Source organism: Alligator mississippiensis, chromosome 12 (assembly GCF_030867095.1).
Source record: "Alligator mississippiensis isolate rAllMis1 chromosome 12, rAllMis1, whole genome shotgun sequence".
In the NCBI taxonomy this organism is placed as follows: Eukaryota; Metazoa; Chordata; order Crocodylia; family Alligatoridae; genus Alligator; species Alligator mississippiensis.
In genome coordinates this window covers 10,011,635-10,030,510 of record NC_081835.1, presented here as the reverse complement: position 1 = coordinate 10,030,510, position 18,876 = coordinate 10,011,635, and the positions used below count along the sequence as shown (strand labels likewise).

General features: G+C 38.3%; 1 protein-coding gene across 5 annotated transcripts in view; it reads right to left on the bottom strand.

Annotated features, from left to right (window-relative positions):
- Window positions 1-2,505: 2,505 nt before the first annotated feature.
- LOC102573404 (contactin-6) overlaps window positions 2,506-18,876 on the bottom strand; it is a 223,649-nt gene continuing 207,278 nt past the window's right edge. For all 5 annotated transcript variants that reach the window (XM_019499811.2, XM_019499814.2, XM_019499815.2 and 2 more), the window contains 4 exons: window positions 17,568-17,754; window positions 8,829-8,941; window positions 6,683-6,851; window positions 2,506-4,508 (listed from right to left, as the gene is read on the bottom strand). In XM_019499811.2, coding sequence (XP_019355356.1) covers window positions 4,414-4,508; window positions 6,683-6,851; window positions 8,829-8,941; window positions 17,568-17,754 — 564 coding nt within the window. In that variant the 3' untranslated portion in view covers window positions 2,506-4,413. The remainder of the gene's footprint in view (window positions 4,509-6,682; window positions 6,852-8,828; window positions 8,942-17,567; window positions 17,755-18,876) is intronic.

The following is an 18,876-nucleotide window of genomic DNA, read 5'->3' as shown; positions in this document are numbered from 1 at the left end:
TCTTTATCTAATTCTTTCTGCTGTTTAACAGTAGTTTCCTATTTTACCATAATGACCAGCAATGTATTGGCCAGTCTCAAAGGAAGACAAAAAGGGACATGCATCCCAAGAGAAAATAACAAGCAAACTTAGACCAAATTAGAACATCTGAATAAAAGACAAGCTTGTGGTAAGTGTTCTATCACCATCTAGGTGTATACTTAGGCTAATACACCAGAAAAGCCTAAAATATATTAAAATAATAATTGTATTTTATAGCATAAATCCTGGCTTCTGAGTATTTAACCCTGCATGGACTGTTTTATTTCTGTGTAATAAAAATGTAGTACGTGAGTGCTGGGAATCTTTATTTCCTGGCCCAGTTGTATGACATGGCTGTAACACTGTTTCTTCTAACTAATTTAGGGTCAATTTTCATTAGTTAAGAATCGAGTGAGGTATTGGCCTTCTGCCTAAACGTTGGTTCTACTAAAAAATTGGAGGCATGAGGCTATATTTTAAGCAATGTTAAAAGTAAGGCACTTTTGAATTAATGGGATATTTTAATGAGGTTCCTTAATATTTACAACGAGTAAGTAATTCTATGTAGTAAAGTGTTGATGCTTGGATAAGTATTGGAAAGGAACCACATGCATGAATTTTGAATGCCTCTCGTTAAATTACATGGAACCCTACTGTGAACAAGATATGATTCATAATCCACGGTAATGAGCAATTAGACTGCTCCCCAAAGTATTGTGCGATAGCTGTATTCTGAAAGAGAGTGGATGTGTCTACAAGTGCATTAATGTGCTTTAGTTAATGCCCACTAAATCTAGTACCTCTAGGCCTTCTTACAAGTGCTTCCAATGCAGCACTTGGTGCTTTTAATTAGTGAGCCGTGCTAATTAAAAGTGCCTGGTGCCATGTCAGAAGCACGTATATCTGCGGCACAGCTTTGAACTAAAGCATACTAAATGTGTGGTGTGCTTTGAACTGAAGCATATAAAATGTGTTTTAGCTCAACGTCCACTGCCGCTGTTTTCTCAGCACAGAGGCGTGCTGTGCCATTGATACACGTGATGTGCCAGGCTGCCGGAGCGCTTCGATTGACATGTTCCAGCACACTCGATTAATCGAATCTGCTCCGACGTGCTGGATTTCCAGCACTCTGGAGAAGGCTCCCTGCATGTGTTTCATACCCTCTATTGTGAGGTACTAGGAAAATGCTCATTAGGTTGTCTTAATGAACATTAACTAAAGAGTATGGTTTTTAACAAATTAAATTGGTTAATGTTCATGTAAAGTGTACATAGAGATGTGTCCACTGTGTATTACCTGTTACATTAAAAATAATCTTTTCTGTTTCATTCAGAGGTACAGGCCTTGGGCAAGAGTGATGTAAGGAATCTCATGTGATTCTTTTGCCTTTTGTCATATTTACAGCCATCTTCTCTTGCTGGAGCTTTCCTTTTCATTGTTTATAAGCACATCCACTATTGAAAGCTCCTCACTGGCCATGTGTTTCATACTCAATCTGTGCTTTTGCAATTTCACAATCATTTACTGAAGCCTAGGCGGCACTTGCACAATGCTAATATAGTTTTCAATGTATTCCCAGCCATTTGTGGTTTCTTTCTTCCTTGAATGATTTGTGCTCATAACCATATTCATAAAACTGCTCACAACCAGGGACTAATGTCAGCATTTCTTTTTCAATCTTGGCATAGTACTGTTGCGTTTTAATTAACACTTGAGAGGCATATACCAAAGGGTAACCATTTCATGATGGACAGCTTCTGGTCCATATCAGCTCACGCCTCTTCTGGGCAGCATAGGTTTGGATCCTGATCAAGCCATCAGGCCTTTCATGTCCATGAATTAGCAATACTTTACCTTATGTTGTTTTGAAGTTTTAAAATGTGCATGGTTCAAAGAAAATGTTTAAGCAGGAAGTAATATGTTTTAACCCTCAACTCCTTAGCATATCTGTAGATTTATTTCCTTTTGAGCTTTATATGAAGGGGAATATAAATCAACAATAATCATCCTTATGGACGTCCAGAATATAGAAATATAGTTCAGGAAGAGATCGTTGATAAACATACTCTACAGATCCCATTTTTTACCGTGAAAAGGGAAGTGGATAAGTGTGCATTTTGTACACACTTCAGTTGTAGAGAGGCAATACAAGCAAGCGTGAAATGCTGAGGGACAGTCTGCCCCTGAACAATAGTGTGAGTGAACAAGTATTTTTACGCTGACATTCATAAATCTGTCATGCCAGTGGTACCTGACATTTTAGAACAAATCCATCGGTGTTGAATATGTTACACACTCTTTGCTCGTTCGCTGAATTTCTTTCTCTATTAGCTGAATGGGATGAAAGACTTAATTAGATGCTTCAGATTTATATTCTATGATGATTAAAATCAGTGTTCTTTTCATTCTCCTTCATGCTTCAAATCAAAGATGGATCTATTATTTCAAACAGTGACAAAACAAACACTAGCTGATTCCTAGCAGTGGTTTTGTAAATAAACTAGCATTTTAATGACAAAGAGTTTCAACAAGTTCCAGGAAGCAAAAGAAAGGGAAAACTCAAACATAAAGGAAAAGCTGAAAGTTTTGCTAGTGAAGGCTGGTAAAGAACCCATATATCAGAGAGAGAATATCTATGCTAGTACAATTACTAATTGTACCAAGAGCAACTTTACAAAACCTTATCATTTTCAAAGCACTTGCTTCATTGTCTTCCACCACGAGATTTGAGTACTCTTATTTAAAACTCCTTACGGATACTTTACACTACTAATGTAAGGTGCACCAGGTCAAATCCTTCTTCAGTGAAAATATTTCAGATTTTTTTCAGGATTTCCACAGGCTTTTGAATCCTTTAGTGCTCAATGAAATAAGCTCTCCTTAGATTCACCATTCATGTTTGCAACGGCTTTCTTTTACTTTACCGAATATTAGTGGAATCAAACATTTAGTAGAACTGAACATTGAGTTTCCAATAAGTTCACACATCAATTTTGCATCTCTTAAGTGGCATCTCTGTTTCCTTGTGAATTTCATTGATATCAAAGGATATCATACAACCAAAGTATATTCCGAATCAGTGGGCATGTCTACATGTGATACTACATTACCATAGCAACGCACTATGACAACGCAGTGTCAGTGGTCACAAACCGTGACGCTGCAGTTATGTCACTGTAGTAATATGCTTCCTCATTATAGCCTGTTGCTACAGTGATGTAGCAGCTAAAAATAACCATGCGCGGCGCGCACAGCACAGTACAGGCTGTTAGTACTTCCAAAAAAAAAGTACTAAATGATGGCGCAGTAACAAAGGCACCATAGGAACACATGTAGATGTGCCCAGTAAGATGAAAACATGATCATAAGTAATTAAGTAACCATACAATTTAATGATTTGGAGTTATTGATTTTTTTTTTTTATTATTATTTTTTTTTTAGAAAAACAAAATTGAAGCAGTTGCTTTAGAAAAACAGAAACACATAATTACATGGATAGTAGAAAAAAATAGGAAAGTCAAACATTTAACTGCCCAGCCATGAAATGTCCATTTAATAATAATATTGATGTAAATATTTAGCACCTCCAAAATGCTAGCTATATTGATCATAATAACTCCATTGCACAAAACAGTTTCTAAAAAACACACTTGAAAATATACATATTGGGTATACTGTACTATAAGAAAAAAAAAAAGGATTGTCCCGTAAAGGATCTGATCCAGAGACTGCTGAAGTCAAATAGCTTTACACTGGATCGTAATTCCTTTTATCATAAGTATCTGGTTGTCTCCCCCCTTGAAAATAATTTAGTAAAGGTTAAAGGATTTATTATATGTTACTACATGATTTGTAACATCCTAAACTGTGATATCCTGATACAAATGTGTGCAAAAATGTAAATAAATATATCTTTTTCAATTGGAAATTGTGAGGTTTTTTTCTCTTCTTTTTTTGACAGATTAGAGTAAGGTACATGGGATAAATCATATCCACATCACAAACAACTGCAAACATTTTCTCTTTTCATTATCATCATGGTTATCTAGCCCAGGTCTTTCATGTCTGCCATACAATCAGCTGGGATTTCTACCATGGATCACTATGTGCATTATATAAGAGATCATTCTTATTACAATCACACAGCTACATTTTGGCACCACTCCATTTAATTAATTTATATACATTGATTCTCAAATTTCAAAGCTTGATTTTCTTTTCATTAATAGAATATTGACATTTACATTGTTAAGAAAATGTACAGTTTATTTCCCTTCCCCGTGCCCTGGTAGGTATCACTTTTTAAGGAATGTTGTCTGTGGCTGAAATATCAAGATAAAATCTACACGTAATTTATTTCAAAAGTCCATGATTTGAAAATGGCTTTAGTCATCAAAGAACTGAGATGGTAGGAATGAAACTCAGTATCATTATCCCAGTTGTTATTTTTATATGGTTTTCCCTTTGGGAAGCTTTGGAGTTTAAACCTGTAAAAATAGAAAAACCTTGGTCAAGGGAATTCATAGGGAAAGAACACTTCCTTTCAGATCTTTTTTACATAAAAAAAATAAAAATCCTACTAATTCTCAAAACACAATTCATACCAAATTGGTATAAATTATATCATTAGGACTAGGTCACTAAAGAAACCCTGATTCAAATATATGATCAAAATCAGCGGGGACATGAACAGGAGTCTTCCACCTTTCAGAGGTTATTTGTTGTCCTAAAGTAAGTAGGTCTCAATTTCTGTTATTGAAGGCATTCTACTTTGGATGAATGAGGAAGAAATTATTGGAGCAGAGACTTGAACTTGAAACTCCCACATCCTAGATGAATAGCCTAACTACTCAGTTATGGGGACTGTTCTGTATAAGAAAAAGTCCCAACCCAAAAGCCTCATTCTACTAACTGTTCAAGTTTCTGCTTTTCCCGACTGAGAAGATATGAATATGTGCCTATAGAATCCCACATGTGTTTCCTAGCTACTAGATTGGACCCTGAGAAAGCTTTATCAAAACATGTACACTCTTCCACAACATTTCTGTAACAATTCATTGGCATTTGACACTGAAAAACACTTATTTGAAAATTTTTTACCCAGAAAATGAGGAAGGTTAGGTATCATAGTGCTTAGGGTCAGAAGGGACCTCAACAGATCATCAGGTCTGACCCCGGGCAGGAATGAGTGTTGGGTTCATAACACCCCAGCCAAATATCTATCCAGCCTCCTCTTGAAGACCCCCTAAGAAGGAGAGAACCACCTCCCTTGGGAGCCCATTCCAGAGCCTGGCAGCCCTAAACATGAATTAATGTCTCCTGATGTCCAGCCTGAACCTTCTTTCTAATAATTTGTGGCCGTTTATTCCTAGTAACCCCGGGTGGTGCCCAGGGGAACAGTCTTACCCAATTTCTGTTGGTCCCCTCTAGTGAGCTGGTAAACAGCTTCCAGATCCCCTCTCAACTTCCTCCTGTGGAGGCTGAATAGGTTCAGGCCCTTAAACCTCTCTTCATAGGGTCTGACTCAATGCCGCTTGACCATGCGAGTGGCCCTCTTCTGGATCCTCTTAGTGCTAGCCACATCCCTCTTGAAGTGCGGTGCCCAGAACTGGACACAGTACTCCAACTGTGGCCTGACCAATGCTGCATAGAGGGGAAGGATCACCTCCCTGGACCTGCTTGTGATGCATCTGCAGATGCACGACAAGGAGCGGCTAGCCCTACTGACCGCTTCCTTGCATCGTTAGCTCCTGTTCATCTTGGAGTCAACAATGACTCCAAGATCCCTTTCTACCACCGTGTTGAAAAGAAGGGTGTTCCCCAACCTTTAGGTGTGTTGCTGGTTCCTTCTCCCTAGATGCAGCACCCTGCACTTGTTTGCATTTGAATGCCACCATATTCTTATCCGCCCACCTCTGTAACCTGTCTAGATCTAGCTGGATTCTGTACCTGCCCTCCAGTGTGCCTACCTCACCCCACATCTTAGTGTTGTCAGTGAATTTGGACAGCATGATTTCTACATCTTGATCAGCGATCTGGATGTGGATGTTGAACAGTACAGACCCCAGGACCAAGCCCTGGGGGACCCCACTGCTCACATCCCTCCAGGTCGAAAACGACCCATCCACCACCACTCTCTTGATATACCCATCTAGCCAATTGGCCACCCATTTGATGGTGTAGGCATCAATGCCACAGTCACCTAGTTTTTTCGAGAGAATGTGGTGAGAAACAGTGTCAAAGGCTGTGTCATGAGGTAGTCGGACCCTCATTTAAAGGGTAATCTAGGAGGAGGGCATAACCAATGCAACCTCAAGTCAATAATCAGCAAATTTAGGACTACATTATATATACATATTAACCACAACCCTGTGTTGGGTAGGGTATTTTATTCCTTCCTCAGAATTAGTCTCTGTAGGCCAGGGTTGAGGAAGATGAGCCTGGAAAATTAGGCCATCAATAGTTGTTGTGTAAATTGCTTTCCCTTTGGTCCATTAAAAATTTAAGTGTGCAGTGATTGCTCTACATTTACCTAGCATTAAAAGAAGAAACTAGTGCTCATCTACTGTGTCTAAGGTTTATTTAGCGATAGTTCCTTTCAGAGGAGCACATGCTTCTTGCAATATTATTTTCAATGTTGGGGGGTGAGGGGGGAACTTACTTGATATTTTTGGTATCCTAATTTCCTCACTACTGCTGCCATCTCCACCATCACTGACTGTTCTTATTTCTATGATATAGTCCTCTTCAAAGGGTACCAGAAGCTCAGCTGAGGTGTTATTCGTTTCCAATACATGAGTTTTGCTTTGTCTGTTTTGCCGGTACAAAATCTAAATATAAAAGAATTAAGGGGGGGGGGGGGGGGAATGGAAGTTGTTTGATTTTTGTGATAGCTTTATATAGGGTTTTCAGATTTCTCTGCAGAGAGCATTTTTGCCTTATGTGTCAAACATGTAATTCTGAAAAGCATTTTAAGCACCCTGCAGACTTTATTCAAGAGAAACATAGACCTCTTCAGGAGCTTACAAGCATTTTCTGTGGAGATGCACCAGAGTTTAATGGGTGTAGTGACTCACTTTCAATGCCTGTCTCTATCCTACATGTAACACACTGTCCACCAAAAATAGAGCAAAACTTCAGGCATAGTATAAGGTCAGGGGAAAATGAAATACCATTATTATTCATATGTTAATCTTGTTCAGAGTGCAGCTACTGATGCAGTACAATATCTTTTTCACTCTAAGCATGCAAATGTTATGCATATAAAGGTAGATTGTTACTTGCTTCTCTACCTCAGTAAGACCACATTTTCAAAACTGTTCATTGTAATACTCAAACAATAGCCCTATTTGCCCTATTTGATCTGTGCTCAGCCCCTCCTATTATGACTTAAGGCTACTTTTTCAAAAGCGTTGCTTTGCTGAGCACCTTTGATGAAATGCACAGACATTCAAAAGATCACAGAATGCAACTGGAGCCCAATTTTCAAAGTCCATGGAAGATGGACTTCAACATTAAAATGATCTGTGTGAAGTAGTAAATGTAAAAACACATACCATTATGTACACACACATATATGAGTGTGTATGTGTTTGATTTATATTATTGGAGCTCAAAAGGGATAGTAATTTTGAATAGCTAGGTCTTTTCTCATAAAGCACAGACCCTGCACTTGGTAGGACTGATTTGGTTTTCTACATTTGCATTTTTGTTAGCTTATCACTATGCCAGCTTGCAAGTTGATTGGACCATTTTACTGGTGCATGAGCGCTAGCCAGGAATAAGAATATATGTGAATCCTATAGGCAAGAATGAGTTTTGCTGTAAGATACCGTTCTTTGCCAGCACAACATTGAGAGTGCATGACTCCTTGCTCTTGACAGCCTTCTGACATTTTTATGCTAAAATGAATCACTGAAAAGTGAAATAGAGGGCTAAATGCAGTTAACAGGCATCTTAAAGTAGGTTTATTGTAGTGAGTACTTAAAGACTTAAAGAGCTCTTACAATGTCAAAATATAATAGAAAAATATTGCCTTTGAAGCAACTAATTTAGGCACAAAGGAATGAAGCTAACAGTGCTCAAGACCCTAGTTCCTAACCCCAATTCCTCTCTCCCCCTCCACTCATATCTACCCCCACCCCAAAATGCACAAATAGTCAAATAGCAGAAAACTTTTGAAAATAATAGCATGTGAGCTGACTGTTCTTCAAAAATATTACGGGCTTTATTTGTGCAAGGGAAAATAACTAAGCAGACAAGCTTAAGGTCAATCAAGTGACAGACAGCACAAAGGTCTTGAACCTACAAACTCATGCAAGTCGTTGTCAACCATGTGAATAAGCCTCATGCAGGACCAGACCTGAGCTGTCCATGACGCATGTAAAGAACCATTCTAGTCTTGAATTGGACCATTGTTATATAGCCCGTGGTGTTCAAAACCACGGCAAACCAATTCTGTGTTATAGTCAGCATTTTAAAAATAATGAGTGTATGGAAATTGTTTTCACTAAGATCTCATTGACATGATGACCTATGTAGCTATTTTCCTTCAAATGTGCAGAGATACACTTATGAACTGAAGGTAGAGTACAAGAGTTCTTGCTCATTTATTGGGAAATAGCTTAGCCCACTTGTAATTTTAGTATTTAACTGTCCATCATGCATACCAAACACTCAAGAAGTCATATATTCCATTTACTGACTAACATGGGGGCAAGTGTAGCTTTCACCAATGCATTTGCTGTCTTTGCCATGCTTCTGATATAAACAATATGTATGATTTAATAAGATAAAGAATTACTTACTTTGTAGCCTAACACCTCTGACTCATTTTCCATTGTTTTCACATGTTCCCAATTCAAGCATATTTTTGAATTTGTCAGTTTCCATGCTATGTTTGCTGGTGGTTGACTTGGCGCTTAAAAAAAAAAAAGAAGATAATCACAAGATACAATTGAATATTAATTTACATAGTGTAATTGAATGAGCCGCTGACATGGAAGTAACTAATGCATGGCTGATTCAAATCAACAGTAAAAATATTTTCCGGTCTATCATCAGTCTCATGTTAGTTAAACTAGTAAAGCTCTATTCATAATACAAAATCACTTACTGGGAGAATGCATTTTGAATTTTAGAAGATCTGGGGCGCTCTGACTAAGCTAAGCTACAGTGAATGCTTTTTTTTTTTTTAATTTAGTGCATGATTAGCATTTAGATGCAGTATGTGATGGTATGTTTTGCTTTGAGAATTTAAAAAATATTAAAATAAAATATAAGAGATAAAACAATTCTGTGATATTAACTATGAGTTGTGAGGCCAGGTTACAAGGTTTGAAAGGAATTAGATGTTGAAGTCTCTATTGGTTCCATCAGAAAAGCACTGTCAGATGTTAGGAGTCTTTGTACCCTGATGAATCAAAAATAGATTTTTTTAAAGGTGTTTGCCATTAAAATACCATTTATGTCTCTGAAAAATACCCATGTATTACAGGGATTGAATTCTATAAGAATATGTGAAGTTGAAACTGCCATTCTATAAATAACCAATCCAAAGGCATAGACTGTTTCCTGTTGTTTAGTGATGGCTCCTTGGTTGGGGCTTAAGTCTGGGGGAGAGCAATATGAGAAATATGGGAACATGTAGAAATGTATTAAAATGAAGGAAGGAAAGGAAAAAAAAATGGATTTGCCACAAATAATAGATCTAGTGATATTTGAATGAGTCAAACTTGAACGTGTTACATTTCTGGGATGCTTCCTTCCCCCCACCATGTTTTACTCTTCCTATATCATACCTTGATGATTAACATAGGTAAATTAGAAGGAATAATTAATTTGGTACCAGTCTATAATCTTTTTTTGTTTCCTACAGAGATGGAACACACTAATTGTTACATTATGCAAGAAAAATAGCGTTGTTTGTTTCATAATTGTGGAGAGGCTTAATCCATTTTATTGTTTGGGAAGCAAGGTGTTGGTGGCCTACCCAGCCGTAACCAAGCAGATGTGATCCCTCACTGAGAAATAATGTGAAAGCTGGGTTGGATGCTCATTTTCTTTATAAAAGCTTTTGTGGATGTTCACCCAAATAAAAATAGTGAGTTCCTCTAAATGGTATTCTCCACCTCTTTTTATTTGCTTTCTGCAAACATTTGTATGAGCAATTTGTTCACAAGGACATCCGCAGATGGCAAATTGTCATGAATACTCAATTGAAGATTCTCATGAGTATTCAAATGAAAGTGTTACAAATGCTTATGCATGGGTGAACTTCACTTTTTTTTTGCAAAGGAAGGCACATGCCTTTATTGTGCCATTTAAGCTGCTCTGGAATTCAAGCTGCCTAGGGGTAACTTTCACCCACAACCATGCCTATTTTCTCTATATAAAAGTTTCAGTCATGCAGTCAAGGAGCAGAGATAATACCAGGCCACCCTAAAAAACAGATTACAAATACCATAGTGATAGCTCAGAACAACAGACGCAATAAACAATCTGCAAAATCCATAAACCATGAACTGAATTGAATGACCAAAAAAGGATCATCAAATCATTTCTCATGTTGAACATGGTCAAAATTCAGCAAAACACTTAAGCATGCATTGAGAGGGGCCCTAAAGGTAAATCAACCAGTTTGGATGAACAGAAGGAGAGTACCTATATTTCAAGCAGTTTATATAGTAACTTAAATGGTAATGTAATTTGTCCAAGAAATTTCAGTAAGAATTGCACCCACAGAGACAGGGAGCTAAATTGTATTTGGTTGAACTTAAATCAATGGAGTTGCAATAATGGAGATAAGATCTAAACTTAACTTTATGGACTGAATTTTGCCTACAGAAGAAGAGAAAATCATTATTTCCTGATTTTTTTTATTTTTTTTTTTTTAACCAGCGTGTGTTAGAAATCTTGAAACAATTGCTGCTGTGAAGACTGAGACACTGACTCAGTGGTAATGCTTTCATTATAGATGTGTGGTGTTTGTTTACTTGATATTCTGCCTGTTTTAATAAAACATGTCCCTTTTTCAGTGAAAAAGTGTTAGAATGCAATATTATATATTTTTAATGTTGAATAGATGATTTTGACTTTAATGTAAATGAGCCATTAACATAGTTCTAAGATTGACAGTAGCTGTAGTCAATATACAGTAAATATACATTTATCCCCTTTATAGCCTGCTGTTAGAGTGCAATATTTAAATGTATGTGTGTGTGTATATATGCGTATGACTATCATCTGTCATATACAGAATAATTTAAAAAAAAAAACAGTTGATTTTCCATTTAAGCAACTGACTCAGAAAATTCTAGCTCTGGCCCATTGAAATGCCACCTCTGGCTCAGTGTTTCTTCATGGTGTTATAATTAAAAATAGCTTACACTGTGCACTCATTTTAATAAACTGGTTCTATATTGCACTTTCAAGTAAAAGCACAGCCAAGAATTAAAATGGGAACAGATGAAAGAAAAAGGCAAGATAAATACTTCCTTTTTGGTCCATATGTATTAATTACATGTTTACAGTTGTAAAGTTGTTGTAAACAAAATGTAATATTAAAAGTTAGGGCACTTACCAATACCAAAATTGGTAAGTAAGACTGCAGGGGACTTTACCTACCAGTGTGAATTAGTAAGGCTTCTAGGAAGTAAGACTGGTCCTTGAAAGCCACTTTGAAAAGCTGGTAGTTACTGAGTATTTTCATCTAGGAGAGAATTGTTTTGGTGGCACAGAAGCTTAACCAGATTTATGCTACCAGGGATTCTCTGGTTATTCCCATATAAGTGATTTATATAGGAGAAAATAATGTACCATTGCTCTTTACAGAGGAACTCTCAAATGCTATGGGAGGGAATGACAGCATCACCCAACATGGGATTTTGCTCCTAAAATCTATTTGTAAAGTGGTGTGTGTGTGTGTGTGGTTTTTTGTTTTTGTTTTTGAATGGCCTATCAAACAGTGCTGGGACTGCTGCTATGCACAATGTAAACCTATTGTGTAAAACCTATCCCCTGTACTCTCAATCCTAACACTATAGAAGACATGTCTGGATTGTGTGCTGTGCCCCATTAATTGTGTAGCAAAACCCCCAGTTTTTCTTTTTTTAAATTTATTTTAAAATGCATTCCCTCCCCTTTCCCCAACCATTTCTGACTTTTTCTCTCCCTCTCTATTCTATCCTGTAGTTAAACATAAGTGAGCTCAGACTTAGGATAAACTTTAAACATTTTTATTTTGGTAGCAAGTTTTTGGTTTTGGATATCCACCATTGTATATTGTATTATTATTAGGTTTGTATTCATTTTTACTGTTGTATATTGTGTTATTATCATTTTCGTATTGACTTTTATTGTTTCATATGGATATTGTATGGTTTAGGCCTGTGTTTGTAAGTGAACCAAAGTCATGTCAAGTTTTTCCATTTTATATGTCAAGTCTCCATCTTCTGTCCTCTGCCTGGGCATTCCCTGTGTGGCAACTGTATGAGTCACATACCCCTTCCATGTAAATTGGTTCCCCGATGAATGAGTGTGATTGGGAATGATTGAAATACTATGGTAGCAGGCCTCTACTGAATGGCCTGTAATGACTGGGCCATCACCTCGCATTGATTCACCCAGGAACCACGGATCTCACCCAGGAACAGAGACAAGACCAGCATTTGAAAGATAAAGGACCCTGCAAAACCAGCAACTCTCACCATTACAGACACCTGAAACTGCACAACCCTGCATGGAGCACACATGCTCAATACGCCAGGGGCTGACCCTTGCCTGGGCATGCCTCCTGTCACTGGGGTCACACAAGGTCTGCCCCTTTAAAAAGGGTCAGTGAGGACAGACCCAGTGGGAACACCATTTCCATCTGGACCAGCACCATGCCACACCACCTACCCACCCAGGGGCCCTGCCGGCAACCCCCTCTGGACAACACCTACTGGACAAGGACCCCTTCCAGCCTGGATAGGTAGATATTACCTGCACACCTCCTCCTACAATTTGGACTCTCTCTGTCTTTCTCTCTCCTTGTGGACTTCAGCCCCTGCACCAAGCCTCTTTAACCCCTGCTGCCATTGTGTGTGTGTGTGGGTGAAAGGGAACCAATTTGGCATTGTGTCACCATCTCCCCTGTTCAATAAAACCACTGTCATTTGCAACCCCAAGTTGGGTCATGTTTTACTGAATCCCAGTCCCTTCCCTATCTCAAATTCCAGCCTCCTTCTCTCTCTCTCTCTCTCTCAGCTCCAGTTCCCACCCTCTCTGCTAGTTTCCCAATCTTATCCCAATTCCATCTCCCCTTTTCTGCCACCTCTCAGCCTCTCCTTGCTTTCCTGCTGCCCTCCTGCCTGCTGCTTTTCCTGTGATTTTCTGCTGTCCGTCTCTCTGTTTTCAGGTTTCCCCCGCACCTTCTGGAATCCCCCCCCACCCCCCCTCCCGCCCTTCAGCTTCCCAGCTCCTATTACCTGTCCTGTAGTTTGCTCCAGCAGCTGGAGACTTGCTCCAGCAGCTGGAGACTTGCTCCAGCTTCCAGCACCTACTGCCACTCCCTGCACCTTCTCTAGCTGCCCCAGAGCCATCTTCTTGCTCTCCACACCCAGAGCCCCTCTTTAACGCCCACATTTTCCCTTAGATCCATTTTTCCCTCCCCCTACCTACATTTTCAGCTCCCCCATAGCTCTGGCTCCAGTCCCAGATTCTGTGCCGGCATGCTTCCCTGTTCTGCAGGCTTTGAGCATTGTCTTTTAATCAATTAAGATCAATTAACCTAAAGTTACCCCCGAGCCTCAGTTCTTCAGCCCAGGCCCCTGTAGTCTACCGGTTCTAATCCCGGTCCTGGTAACTTTAACTCCCTGTACTTCTACTTTCTTACCTTAACTTTTCCCCAGGTATCCCAAGAACACCAAGCACATGCATACATACACATCACAACACCCCACTTATGAACTCACCTGTGTGTATGTGTAAGTGGGTGGTATGTGTGTGAATTAGTGAATACACACACACATCTATCTATCTATCTATCTATCTATCTATCTATCTATCTATCTATCTATCTATCTATCGAGATATATATTACATATATAGATATTGTGTGTGTGTGGTATAAGAATTAGTAATCCATGTATGTGTATTGGATGTGCAGGTTTTGGTAACTGGTAACTAATTTTGTCTAAATTTGGTGTGTGTAGCATGTATGGGCTTAAATTGGTGATAGGTGTGCATGAACCTAGACTGGTTATTTTGAACGTCTGTGTATCTGAGTTGCTAGTGTAAGTGTGTGTGTGTATGTGTATGTGTATATATGTGTGTGTGTATATATATATATATGTGTGTGTGTGTGTAATGGCATTGTGTGCATGATATACGAATTAGTGATTGGTGTGTAACTTTTGGGGTGTATAGTGTATGTGCTTGAAATGGTGACAAGTATGCATGTGCCTAGGCTGGTTTGGATGTGTATGTGCCTGAGCTGGTAGTGTGTGTGTGTGTATGCACCTAATTGATTTGTGTGTGTTTTGTATATGTGCAATTGTGTCACACCCTCTTGTCTAACAGCACAATATTGAGATCCTGAGAGTTGGCCTGACCCCCCAGGGCAACAATTCCTACCCAAATGCTATAGATATTAGGTGTTCCTCCAGTTAAATTGGAACAGTCTGCTGCTCTAGATTACTTTAGTTCAAAGGTGAAATTAGCCCCTTGTCTACAAAGCTGGGTAGAACAAAAAGATAGCTTGTAGTTACGTTTCCTATTGCCTCACCTCCTTGCAAGTGGACAGCTTGGCTAGATCTAAACACTTGACCATCGAAGTTAAAATAATTAGTGTATTTTATTAAAATAAATTAAGCAAACAGACAAAGACCCAACACCAATCTTTTAGATTTTAAAGATTCAATTACCTTGAGCTAGGATGAACTCAAGATAACTGAGTGTATTCTAGTAGGCCACTGAGTACTCTGGTAGGCAGATCTTACTCTGATGCATCTTCCTAGTGTGATGATAATCAAAGGAAAATGGAAAAGCAGTTAACTAAAATGTCTTCTAGATTGATCACAAGCATGCTGATGCTATAATGAATAGAGGTGGGTGGGCATGGTGCATTAGTATAGAGAACTTGTTTAGAAGGCTGTGATTGATTGAACAGTAACACATGCCTAAACTTATTGTAGCTAACTAATTGTAAATAAAAGGGATAATAATAGTAACCATAACCTAGCTACAGAGCCCTTCAAACTGTGGGAAACCAGCTCTAGACCATGGCAAAAACCCATATCTACCACAAAGTACATAAACCCTATCGCTTTGTGGAACAGATTAGAGTGCTTAGTTTATTTATTACTACTATTACTTTTAACTTGTCACTTACAAAACACTAGATTTCTGAGGGTCTTAGTATTTTTCAAGTATTAATTAATGAGGTTTTGCAATGTCCCTTTGAGTGTTATGATTACACGGCTAAAATACAAACAAATTACTGCTCTAAGGAATAAGAAATAGACTGCCCTTTTTATTTATGGTAAATACTGCCTAGGTAAGCCTTTGCCTAGGCGACCAATCACACAGCTTGAATGTCAGCTCACAAATAGCGAATTCATTAAAGTGACACAGGCAGCACGCGGTTCACAAGCAATCCATAGGCTGAACACTTGCCCACAAAAAATAATCGTTTTGAATTCTGCATATATTTGCTTATAGCACAATCTCATCACAGATAATTTGCAGCAGGAAAAAAATATTCAATTTACAGCATAAGTGGGTACAATTGTTTTTAGACCTACTTCTGGTGAATTGTTTGAGGAGGAGGGCAAACTGTTTTGGTGACCGAAAGCAACAAAAAACAGGGAGGCTAGGATATGAATTTTTGCTCTCCTACAAAACCAGTCAAATGCTCTCATCCCGTTTCTTAATATTAAAGGGTGTAGATCAATGAAGTAAAATTGTGAGGGAGAATAAAGAAATAGGGGCTTTGACAACTGGCTTCATTGAGGATGAATGGTGTTAACTGTAATATGAGAATGGATGAGTGGGTCTGTTTGGTCTTCTCCTATATCCTAACGGTGAGATTTTCAGTTGGTGTAATGAAATGGCCAGCTCCCATAGCATTTCAAGATTGTTCAGACACCTGACTTTCTCAGGCAATGGAGTAAAGGCTTGAGAATATCAAGAGCTTTTCATAGGAGCTATAACAATAGAGTAAGGACTCCACTTCAGTTCTATTTTTTTCTAAGATTCCTTGGAGAAAAAAAGAGAGAAATCTCTATAATATTGTCTTGATGAGGAGTGTGTAGTGTAGCAGTTGTGAGCAGTCAGAATAGATCAGAGGACTGCATATTAAATAACCATTTGGTGGTGCTTAGTTGCCAATATATTTCGCTTCGAGGCTATTCCAACCTTCCAGATTCTCTGCCAGGTTTATGCCTGGAGTTATTTTTTCCCTTGCAAGTCAAAACCACTGAAATGACGTATTCCTTATGAAAATCCATTCAAAACTATATAGAACTGCTACTAAACACTATTGCAGTATTTGGCTGTGTGGACCCATTACATGTGTATTTTTTTTCCAATTTTGGAAATGACTTATGAAGAAAAATGCCTGATTTATACTGAATATCATTGATACATATATTTTTCCACAGTGCCATTTAGTATCTGATGCCTATAGAGTTCCTAAGTATCTTGGAGGATGGGCTCCTAAGACAATTATCAGTTTTAGCCCCATGGGATAGTGTTCTTAGAAAAGTAGTGGAATGATGTGTAATTATTCTGTTACTATGGAAAATGTAAAGGATGGATGAGTACTCTACCTACACACATGAATCTATTAAATATATTTATCTTTAGTCATAAGATATATCGAAGAATCCCCCTGCCCCCTTCTGCCATCTAACTAGTAATATTTAGCAACTATATTCACAAAGCACACGTTCCTGATTCCCAATATGGTTGCTTGCCATGTGGAAGTACCTTTTTTTTTCTTTATTGACTCTCCATCTCTTGAAATCTCATATGAAAATATGTAGTGACACAGCACATAATTGCTGTTCAAAAGTAAATGTTTATCAATAGTTGGAAGGACCTGAAATGCCAGAGCTATAGTATGTTCTAAGCTTGGGGATGCAGACAGAATAGAATAGATAAAATAATCTTCAGAAGTTACCCCTGACGTGGATAAGAGTTTTGCCATAGAATGCAATAGGGCCAGGATGTCACTGGAGGAGTTGCCAAGAGTTATACATGTTGAATTGGCATTGCCATCTCAGATACCACAATGAAGAAAATAGTTGGTAAATGTTGATGTTTTAATGAGTGCAACCTGAATTCATTAAGAAAAAATAAAACCTGAACTCATAAAGTGGAGGGAACGAGAATCCCTAGTTTATTACTTTATTCCTAAATCCTTTGTTTAATTCCGTCAAACTAACTGGCAACCCATATTGATTGACTTCCCCAATTCACCAGTGATACACTGTAGTGAGTTCAATATTAAGCTACAGCATTTTGGCGATCTTTCTATAGTTCGTGTGTATGAAATTACTTACGTGATTTCTTGGTAGTAATATTAACTGGGGTGCTGGATGGCCCTGTCCCAGCGGTGTTGTAAGCCCTTATGGTTGCAAAATATACTGTATTGGCCTTTAGTCCGGTGATGTTTTTTGCAGTTACATTCCCACTGACTCTGACTTTGCCAGCTGTGGTTTCCTTGGAATCATCTGTCCAGTATAAAACCTAAATATTAAGAGCAAAGAACAAGCAGTTCATTGTTTTCCACCAATTACGGACTTGATTGGAAAGGAGACAAGCCAACAACTAACGTTTCAAGGAAGACAGCATGTTTTGTAATTGAAACTGTCAGGAAATAAAATTAAGCATGAATATTTATAGTGAAGGAATAAAATTTCAGAGCCAGAATACGACTTAGGAAAGCAAATGAGAAATCCTTATCTTTAAAGTTGTCCAAAAGAAAAAACTTTGATAAGATGAGAAATTTTAAAAGCTTTTCTGGTTTTACAAGTTGAGTATGTTTGAAGAAAAGATGCAATGAGACATTTTATATCAACAATCAAGGAAGATTTTAATTATTATGTTTCTTAAATGTTGTTTTGATTCAATAGCAACTATTTACCTCCTTGGTCTCCTCTGACAGCTGTTTGTTTTAGTAAGTTTTATATATTGTACATGCCTACTGCTTCCTTTTATATGCACACGCAGAGTCGTCTTTCAGTTTACTCAGAGCAGGGACAGCACAAATAATAAAAACTCAGCCTCCTCCCTCTCACCTGGAAACATTCCCTAATTCAATCTTGAAAGTGTCAGTTCATGGGACCAATTCTTCCCTCCTTTATGTCCCATGTGAGTCTATTGATGTCAATAGTGTAGCACTGGGGTATTAGTTGAAGGTAGCCCATTAAATATGAGAAGAAGCCAACTGAGATTCAAACTAGAGAGAAATGTGCTGGATTTTTTCATTATGGGGATGGCAGTTCAATAGGACCTGGAATCAAAACCCTGATGTATTTCATATAACCTACAAAACAGTCAGGGGATAAGTGGACACTGTTACAATTTCAAACATTTTTTTTTGGTGGTCTAATATTAGGGCTGTGAGAAGCTTCGGTCCTCAGTTCAATTTGGTGGAGATTTGGCCTGATTCGGTGGCCAAACCTCTGAATTCGAATTGAATCAAGAATTGGAATTGGAACCCTTCGAATAGATTTGGAGAGATTCAGCGATAGACACAGCTTTAAATGTTTTTTCTACATACCTCAAGGTACCAGGCAGCTCGTCAACACTGCAATGGTGGGGCATATGGAGTGTCCCACAGGAGTGCAAGGGGCTCCCCAGCACGCT